This window comes from Brachyhypopomus gauderio, chromosome 9 (genome assembly GCF_052324685.1).
Source record: "Brachyhypopomus gauderio isolate BG-103 chromosome 9, BGAUD_0.2, whole genome shotgun sequence".
Taxonomy (NCBI): Eukaryota; Metazoa; Chordata; class Actinopteri; order Gymnotiformes; family Hypopomidae; genus Brachyhypopomus; species Brachyhypopomus gauderio.
Genome location: NC_135219.1, coordinates 10,897,516 through 10,907,515, shown reverse-complemented (window position 1 = coordinate 10,907,515; position 10,000 = coordinate 10,897,516). Strand labels below are relative to the sequence as shown.

General features: G+C 47.8%; 1 protein-coding gene across 6 annotated transcripts in view; it reads left to right on the top strand.

Moving 5' to 3' along the window:
- The window catches only part of dab1a (DAB adaptor protein 1a), a 109,042-nt gene that overhangs the window by 84,375 nt on the left and 14,667 nt on the right, over window positions 1–10,000 (top strand). For 3 of the 6 annotated variants that reach the window (XM_077017058.1, XM_077017059.1, XM_077017056.1), the window contains exons 5-9: window positions 1,494–1,625; window positions 2,831–2,950; window positions 3,527–3,565; window positions 5,384–5,446; window positions 7,218–7,271. In XM_077017058.1, coding sequence (XP_076873173.1) covers window positions 1,494–1,625; window positions 2,831–2,950; window positions 3,527–3,565; window positions 5,384–5,446; window positions 7,218–7,271 — 408 coding nt within the window. The remainder of the gene's footprint in view (window positions 1–1,493; window positions 1,626–2,830; window positions 2,951–3,526; window positions 3,566–5,383; window positions 5,447–7,217; window positions 7,272–10,000) is intronic. The other 3 variants (XM_077017061.1, XM_077017060.1, XM_077017062.1) reach the window with 2 other exon arrangements.

Here is a 10,000-nt window from a genome sequence, read left to right as displayed (position 1 = left end):
CTGTCACGATGAGTCTCATTTCCTGTGCCGCAAGGTGACACCTGATGTCTTTGTTTGTGTTTAATGAGACGATCAGGCAGGAGAGGTGTGAAGGCTGTGGAACACCTGACATACGCTGGTCAAGGAGGCCAGCAGAAGAGGCTGGTTTAGATAGCATCATCACCAGCAGCAAGTGAAATACATCATTGGTTGCAATTTTGTCAACAGATGAGGTCAGCAGTGTGTGTGTGTGTGTGTGTGTGTGGGGGGGGGGGGGGTGCTTGTGTATGCTTATGTGTGTGTATTCGTTTCTGAAAAGCCTCACAAATTACAGGACGTTATGATGGAGAGCTAACCCCGCACACAGGCACTCCTTCCTCACGCTCAGGGCAAACATTCCATTCTGTGAAATTGGTAGAGGAAGGCTAGCTGTCGAATGGCTTCACAAGTAATTAATCTTTCAAGGATTTTCTCTGCCTCCAATTTTAAACCACCCAGAAGGAATGGAGGCGTAGTTATTTGGGGGAGATTTCACATCTAAGGCTCAGAAAGCACTCAAAAGATGAAAGGCAGTGGGTTTGGGGACATACTCTATCTCTCACGCTCCTGTTTCCTTTTGTATTACGTTCATTCCTCAAAGACAAACCGATTTCTCCACGCACAGCACAGACTTCCCAAATTAGCCAGATGTCAGGGGTTTTCTGTTTTCTGTATCTGCGTGGCCAGAAGCCCAAAACAAACTGTTTGATTTGATTACTACTTTACACATTAGTAACTGATTGTGTATTTCTGTTACTAAGCCCTAGTCATGCGGTAAACTTGACGACCTGTTGCGTTGTGGTGAGATATGACAGCAGGCCGGCAACTCGGAGACGTTTCGCTTCCTGAAATAATCTTATTAAACAGCAAAAGCTTGTCTGGTGAATGAGCACCGTGTTTGTTTAACATGTCGAGCTGTGTGGTCTGCGTTTAAGAGCAGGAATCGTTCTCTAGGAGATCCCTGACGGTGGACACGTCTGTCTGCGTGCCGTGCTGGTAATGTTGTAATGATTAGGCTTGGAGGGGGTGGAGAGCAGGTGATTACTGCGTTCTGTGGATGATTTCAGTGCAGGAGAGCCACGTGTCTCCTGGAGGAGGACAGCAGCTGTGCTCTTACGCCCACTAGCTCCACCGCTGCCCTCAGGGCACTTGACCCACTCTCCTCTCCTCTCCTCTCCTCGAGAGCTCCTCTCCCGGGGTGGTCTGGGGCCTCCTACCTCCAAATGGTCACGTCCTGTGGGGTTGATGGCTCCTTCTGATGAAGGGCACTTCAGAACTTCTCGTGGGTTTATTCAGGGACGAGGGGCGCAGCTCCAACTTCAAATCTGTTAAGAGCTCCAGGGCTAATTCTGCCTATAGACCCAGGAATGGACCGTCAGAACCGAACCAAACCAAGCAGCTGTTGTTCATCCCTGCCTATGCCTTCTGAGCATTTCTCCTTTGTTGTGAACGTTCTTCTGTGTGTGTTTGCCCAGGTCCTACAGCACCACCATGCAGTTCATGAGATTTCCTACATCGCCAAGGACATCACGGACCACCGCGCCTTCGGCTACGTGTGTGGCAAGGAGGGCCACCATCGGTTTGTGGCCATCAAGACGGCCCAGTCTGTGAGTGATTCAAACGCTCTCCTTAAACGTGGAAGTGTGTTCATCTGTGTGTGTGTGTGTGTGTGTGTGTGTTTACCCCAGTAAGTCAGCTCTTTGCTGTTAGAAGACGGGTTTCTTCGTGTAAACAGGAATCCTAACATGCTAGAAACACCTACTGAAAACATACTGTGCATCTCTTTGTTCTGGCGTACCTCCTCGCATCAGTCCATCCCAGGCTCTGCTGCTCACCCTCTCTTCCTCTCTCTCTCTCTCTCTCTCTCTCTCTCTCTCTCTCTCTCTCTCTCTTCTCTCTCTCTCTATCTCTTTCTCTCTCACTCACACACACACACACACACTCTGTCTCTGCATTGTGCCACTGGCGTGCAATGCTGGCATTGATTATCCATACGCAGTCGATGAGCACACGTCAGCCTCTCGGTCCTCGGCTGGCCACTCTCCCTGCCCCATGGTTGACCCAGCGCTCGGAGACACAGATGGACCTAAGCACAACCTGCCCCACGCCCCCCCTGCGGCCGCAGAGAGTCTAATCAGGGACTCGTTTAATATCCCACCCTCAGCCCCGTTCTCAGCATGGTTCAGGCTCTCTACTGCTGCCTTCTCTTGTTGGGGTGCTTGTCCCATCTCTGTACTTATTGCTTTTCTCAGCACCACCTCTCTCTCTCTCTCTCTCTCTCTCTCTCTCTCTCTCTCTCTCTCTCTCTCTCTCTCTCTCTCTCTCTCTCTCTCTCTCTCTCTCTCACTTTCCCCATGATATGTGAGTCCTGGCAGAAACAGCAGAAATATTACCCAAAGGCAAATCTTAAGAGCATCTATTCATTTTACATCGGGGCATTTAGTTGGTTATTAGTGACATTTAGACTGCGGTGGGCTGTGAATTCATTTTTAATGGTAACGTCGAGCTTTGAAGTGAACTACAAAGTGCCAGTATGATCGGACGCTGCGTTTTAACACAGAAGCACTTTGTTCTGTCACCTCTCATCAGAGAGTTCAAGAGGGCGTGGCTACATGTCTAAGAATCTTTGCATTTTCTTACATATGTATGAAATATCCTAAGAAATGTATGCAGTTTGGTGTGAATGCCATATTCAGGGTACTGAGTAGAGTAAGAATCTTATTCATTATCACTCTTTTCTCTCTTTTCTCTCTTTTCTCTCTTTTCTCTCTGTTCCTCTGTGACTCTAATCCTGCTCCCTGTCTATTCCCAGGCTGAGCCAGTGATACTTGACCTTCGTGACCTTTTCCAGCTGATCTATGAGATCAAGCAGAGGGAGGAGATTGAGAAAAAGGCTCAGAAAGACAAGCAGTGTGAACAAGCAGTTTACCAGGTGCCACACACTGCGCACACACACACACACACACACACACACACACACACACACACACACACACACACACACACACACACACACACACACACACACACACACACACACAGATACACACTCTCTCTCTCAAACACACAAAACTGAACAGATGACCACACACATAAACCACACACAGAGGGCTGAGGGAGAGCGTGAGAGGGTGAGGGGGTGTGGGGGTGAGGAGGTGAGGGGGTGAGGGGGTGTGGTCAGGTGGGGAGATGATCGCTCTCTTATCAGGCAGCGTTTACTCCAACATTTGTCAGCATCTCTATCAGTTTCCTTTTCTCTCTCTCCCTTTTTCTCTCTCTTTTCGGGTGAGGGATCTGTCACTGATGTCCTCAAATTCTCTTAAGATAATTTTTGATGACTGTTGCTAGTTTCTTTGTGAATCACAATAATTACGCTCCACCTTCTTCCCCCGCCCCTCGCCCCCTTTACTGTCTGCTTGCTCCACCTTCTTTTTGACCCCCACCCCTTGCCCCTCCTCTTGCTTTGTCTTGCTCCTCCTCTGCCCCGCCTCTGCCCACACTCCTAAAGACCATTCTGGAGGAAGACGTGGAGGATCCCGTGTATCAGGTAATGCTCAGCACTAAACTGCTAATCATCATGTTTCTTTCAGTGTGTCCTGTCCAATTAGACTGCCCCTTACTGCCAAGCTGCCCCGCTTTTAATCTACTGGACAGAAATAAATAACCTCACTTCACTTTCTCTCTTCCCCTCACTTGGCCTGAATTAATACGTCTTTATTTCATCATTCTGTCTGTATAAATACATGGCGGATCAACTCTAACAGTCCATGACCTTTTTGTTTCTTGGTTTCTTTTGTTCTTCTTTTCTGGAGAATATTTGGATTGGAAGTCCCAGTCCAGAAAGATTCCCGCTCCTACTGAAAACAGACAGCTTTAACACGCTTCATCCTGGGCTGTGTGTGTGAGTGCATGTGTGTGTGTGTGTGTGTGTGTGTGTGTGTGTGTGTGTGTGTGTGTGTGTGTGTGCGTGCGTGCGTGCGTGCGTGCGTGCGTGCGTGCGTGCGTGCGTACGTGCACGCACCTCTGCTGTACATTACATTGCTGTTTGTTTTGACCAAACATTGAGCAGTGCTGGGTTTCAGAGATTCTCATTGTAATGTAGTGGTTTCCTTTCACTTGGTTACGTATTCTATGTTGATCTATGTTACATAATCTGTGTTGAATAGGAAGTAAATGGGTGTTATTAATTTGTGATGTAGCGATGATAAGTAAGAACCAACAATGCAAAGCCAATATAGAGGTTAAGAACTGATGCACAGTGGCTTTAGACCAACTGCCCATTATAGACTGGACAGACTTTAATGCTGGAAACAATCCAACAATTATGTTTAAAAAAACAATTATGATGCAGCAGGTTAGAAACCACCTCACTGCTAAGAAACATTAAAAAATGGAATTGGGCAACGTCTTCTTCTGAGTCTGGAATAGAACTAATTAGCCAGTATATCCATTTTAAAATGAATGGTAGATGCTTCATCTAAAATGGCAACGATTCTACAATGGGCTATAATATTACCCAGAATAGAGGGAATAAGCTATTAGCTAGAACACTGCATGTTGGTGATTCTGGTCCCTGCATCGTAGAGGAATATATTGCAGCACAAGTACCGAATGGGGCAGGTGCTCGGCATGTATGAGCTATCTCGCGATTCGGCGTGCTTATTTGTACCCGAGGGCTAGGGCAGCTGGCTCCCGAGGGGACGGGATGTAGACCACGTTCCTGCATCATCGGAGCTTACATGTGTCTCATTAAAGATACATGAGCCTGGCCACTCCATCCAGTAGAGGGCTCCGTGTTGGAGTCTGTGCCTGCCGAACGCACCAGGATCCACTCCGTCATTCTGTTTGTAAGCTCAAGAAATGGCCAGGCAGCGGTGGGTAACCAGGCATCGGTGGGTAACCAGGCAGCGGTGGGTAACCAGGTGGTGTGAGGCACAGGTCCGCTGCTCTGGTGAGGAGTGCAGCTAAAAGACTACTTACCCTGCTTGCTTTATTAAGGCGTGTGAGGTAACCGCGTGATTAAATGGCGAACCATTCCCAGAGGAGGTTAGAAAGAATAATCAACAAAACCACGGAGCATCCATGTGTGTGGTGGGGGGGTTTTGAAGGAAGACGTAAAAGAGGCCAGTGTGATCCTGCTGATGGGTGGGGCGGTAAGCATGACCAGATGTCAATCATCCTGCAGGCCTGGCAACGTCTCGTAAGGGGACGGGGCCAAGACACTCCTCCTAAGACCACAGCCGCTGGTTTTTCTTCATGATCAATCACTCCTATTCTCTCTCTCTTTTTTTCATCCTCCCCTTTCTCCTTCCTGTCCCTGTTTCTCCTTCCTGTTTCGATCTCACCCTTGCTGCCGATGTTGTAGTACATTGTGTTTGAGGCGGGACACGAACCCATCCGTGACCAATCAGAGGAGAGCATTTATCAGGTACTTTTTATTTAAGCCCCTCCTTATTTCATAATCTGATTCAGGTGCTCTTTGACTGACCAAAGACTAAGATATTAAGGCAAATGTTCATACATCATCAGATATCATCATAAACCACTAAGTGTACCAATTATTAAATTACCACAGAATTAGCCCAAAATTTAAAACTGCATTTTAAAACCTTCTGCCCACTGAATATTTAGCAAAGAGGGAAAATGGGGAAACAATAAAGCATCACAACTATAGAATAAAGGTAGCCTTTGATGGAATCACTACAGACATTTCTCTGTGTAGCTGCCAGAGACCCACCTGTGAGTTAAGACACAACTGACAGAGGCGCTACGCTGTGCTGTGCTAATTCACCATGACAGGCCTCTCAAAAATTTACATTCCACGATGCTCTGCGCTTTGAGTGCTGTGGCCATGACAACAACAGGTGCTCTTCCCTCAGGTTCCGGTGTGACTCGTCACCTGTAGCTCGAGTCTGAGACGTCGCAAATCACGTTACAAATCACGCAAATCACAAACGATGGCGTCAGCTCTAGCCCGTGTAGCCATTAGCTGCTGTCTGCTCGACAGGGTTACCCAGAGCCGGGCTGCTACGGCGCGGAGTTAGCTTAGCATGAGCTCGAGCAACCAAGAGATGCAGCCATTGGTTAATCATCTGGCTGTAAGCTGACTGGCTCACTATGCTCTTAAGTGTTGACCAGACTGTAAAACTCCGTCTCCTTGGCTGCTAGCCATGCGTCACTCGGACGCATGAGAGAGACATCTGTGCCCCGTCAGGGCTGGCCAAACCGCCCCTTCACACGGGGCACCATATGGGCAGGGTCACATTCGACATGCCAGGCCTGTCATTTCTGCTGCTTCCTGTCGGAAGCCCAGCAGGGAGAACCCTGGGTCAGGCACACGTGACCACAGAATCGATACGGACAGAAGATCATCACCAGAATAATGTGGAACCAAAATTAGACATCCGTGATCCATTGTCACAGAAGAAGAACACGAAGCAGTCTGTGAAGAGCTAATAAGTCGATAAAAGTATGAATACTTAGACGTGTATCCTCTCTTCCACATTAGAAACCTATACATTTTGTAGTTAATTATCTGAATTAGCTTAGAATGCAGGTAAAATGCCCAGATGCAGACCAGTTCTTTGAATGGGCAGCTGCGCGTCCAGTGAGCTCTAGGTAGGCCAAGAGCCCCTCGGATCCGCCCCGCCCCCTTCTCGTTGCGCTAATGAAACAGGGAGGGTGATTAATCGGCGCCGTCTGCTTTTGATCTTTGAATGAAAGAGAATGCTGGCAGGGAGGGGAAAAAAAGTCATTTCAAACGAGCGAGCGCAATGCGGAAACGTGTTGTGCTGCATTCAGCCAGCCGTGGAGAGCAGTGTAAGAACAATGTCGAATCAGAGCGGCGAAGGCAGCCAATCAAGAGGCAGCACTCAGACAGCTGCGCGGGGCTCGCTGCTGGCCAGCTAATTCGCCTTTCATCAGACCACTGAGGCAATGAATTTCATGACAGCAAGTGAGGGCCTTTCAATTTAAATGTCACCCAAGTATAGAATGCTGTTTTATGTATATACACACCATATTTGTTAACACACACACACACACACACACACATGCATGCCACACACACAAGGCGTTTTCACACTAAGAAGGCACTCGTGCTTTTAGAGACGCCTGCTACTCCTGCCACTGCAGAAATGTGACGTGATGGTAACTTGTGATCTGCTCATGTGTTTGGCTGGACTGCTGGTCCATCCCAGGTCCCTACCAGTCATCAAAAGGAGGGAGTTTATGACGTCCCAAAGCGACATCCAGTGAGTGGAACTGTGTGTGTGTGTGTGTGTGCGTGTGTGTGTGCGTGTGTGTGTGTGTGCGTGTGTGTGTGCGTGTGTGCGTGTGTGCGTCTGTGTGTGTGTGTGTGTGTGTGTGTGTGTGTGTGTGTGTATGTGTGCGTCTGCCTGTTTTCCTCTTGCTAACCTTTTTCCGGGCTTTTGGTTTCATACACACAAGTGATGTGTCGTGACTTGCCTGTGTTGTGTGGCTCCAGACGGTGTTGTGAAGTCTGTCCTTGTAACGCGTGTACGTGTCCTTGTAACGCGTGTACGTGTACGTGTCCATGTAACGCGTGTACGTGTACGTGTCCATGTAACGCGTGTACGTGTACGTGTCCGTGTAACGCGTGTACGTGTACGTGTACGTGTCCATGTGTTGTGGCTGCATCTGGGTCTAGGCGTGTGCTGGAGGTATATGTGTTTGGCTGTTCTGCATGCAGTGTGCTTGCTACCTCTCTGTGTGTACAGGCAGCTGGTGTTGACGTAATGGCCTTTTCAGTGCCGTGCCTCAGGGGCATAACGTTAATTCCACACCATGACCATATAAAAATCATGCTCATGTCTAATCAAAATGAGCCTGCTACTTTGCATGCTGCTCATTGGCTGCCTGACAGATAAGACCCGGCCATTCTCAAAAGAGATGACAAGCTCTCAAGGTCAAACCTCCATATCAGTTTATAATTGTATAGTTTAAAGTCAGTTAACGTTCCTCTCTCTCTTGAAATGGCTGAGAAGTTCATGCAGTGGTCATGATATGGCTGTGATGTTTATGCTCTGGTTTGAAAATGGCTGATCCCCTCATGCTCCAATCAGTCTCTCTTTGCCTCCCGAAAGTGTTATTGCTGCTCTGTTTATTCAGTCCTAGCTTTGTCTACCCCCACCCCTACTTATTCCAGCACTTGGTCTCTCCCACTGACCTGCCTGGGTTAAACTCCCCCCTTTTTTGGCAGGTGGGGGTACAGTCATAAGATTTGTGTAGCTTCCTCATGAGGGAGATGCTCAGATCTGTTCTGTTCTTGGCCAGTTCTTCTTTAACCCCAATACTCCTCCCCCAAACCCAGTCCTAAACCTCCGCACCCTGTTCTTTTGTTCTCATTTCCTTTTACACACATCTGACCTGACTTTCTGCCCCCCCTCCTCTCTCTCTCTCTCTCTCTCTCTCTCTCTCTCTCTCTCTCTCTCTCTATTCGATCTTCTCTCTCCTGGGTCTTCCCGAGCATCTTTCACAGCTCCCTCAATCTGCCAAGCTCCTGTCAAAACAACATCTCCTGGTCTGCAATGCATGATACAGCCCACACAACCTTTCTTCTCCTCCTGTCGTCCTTCATCTCTCTCTCTCTCTCTCTCTCTCTCAGTTTCTCTTTCCCACTTTCTCTGCTCCATTTCACAGTTGTGGACATTGTGTCCATCTTGTGTGAGTGCTTGTGTGAGCAGTCAGAGCACCGGAGATAAGTCAGGCAGCCTTAATTAAGTGGGCAGCGTTAAATGTATGCAAACACATGCGTGTGGATAATTAGGATCTCCCAGGAGACAGTAAATTGATAGGTGGCCATGGCGATAAAGATTGAGGAGTAGGCCAAGGGACTGTAGAAAAATTAAACAGGCGAGAGAAAGTCTGAAAAGCTTTCTGAGGGATTATCTTGCACCAGGATATAGCTCTGTGTACATTCACCTACAGATTAGACTGCTCAAATCACAGCTGTTTACACTGTGGATTCCCAGTTAAATGTTTCCATGGAGACTGTTTAAGCCTAATGCACTCTCCTATTATGCAATAAGATTATTTATTTATTTTTGGTCCCACGTCTTTCCACTGGAGTAAGCCTTTGCTAGTGTGAGTCTGTAAGCATCTTGACTAAATCAAAAGCTTGTCTGCACTCACTTGTAGGCTGTCCACACCCTCACACTGTGACTCTCACTGTGACTCACTGACTTTCACTGTGACTCTTACTGTAACTCACTATCACTCACTGTGACTCATTGACTCTCACTGTGACTCTCACTGTGACTCACTGACTCTCACTGTGACTCTTACTGTGACTCACTATCACTCACTGTGACTCACTGTGACTATCACTCACTGACTCTCACTGTGACTCACTGACTCTCACTGTGACTTACTGTGACTTTCACTGTGACTCACAGACTCTCACTGTGACTCTCAATCTGACTCTCACTATGACTCACTGACTCTCACTGTGACTTACTGTGACTCTCACTGTGACTCACTGACTCTCACTGTGACTCACAGACTCTCACTGTGACTCACTGACTCTCACTGTGACTTACTGTGACTTTCACTGTAACTCACAGACTCTCACTGTGACTCACTGACTCTCACTATGACTCACTGACTCTCACTGTGACTTACTGTGACTCTCACTGTGACTCACTGACTCTCACTGTGACTCACAGACTCTCACTGTGACTCACTGACTCTCACTGTGACTTACTGTGACTTTCACTGTGACTCACAGACTCTCACTGTGACTCACAGACTCTCACTGTGAATCTCACTATGACTCACTGCAGCTAGAATGTTGATGATAGATTTCTGCTGATAAGCTGCATGTTCCCCATCTATCTTTGCCTGATGGGCAGCTGCCCTGATCAGTACAGCCGCCTATCATATCAGACTTCCTCATTTCCTATGAACAAGTCGCCATGGTGATCCCAGAGGGAGAGTGAAGAGATGAATAGATGGCATCTTT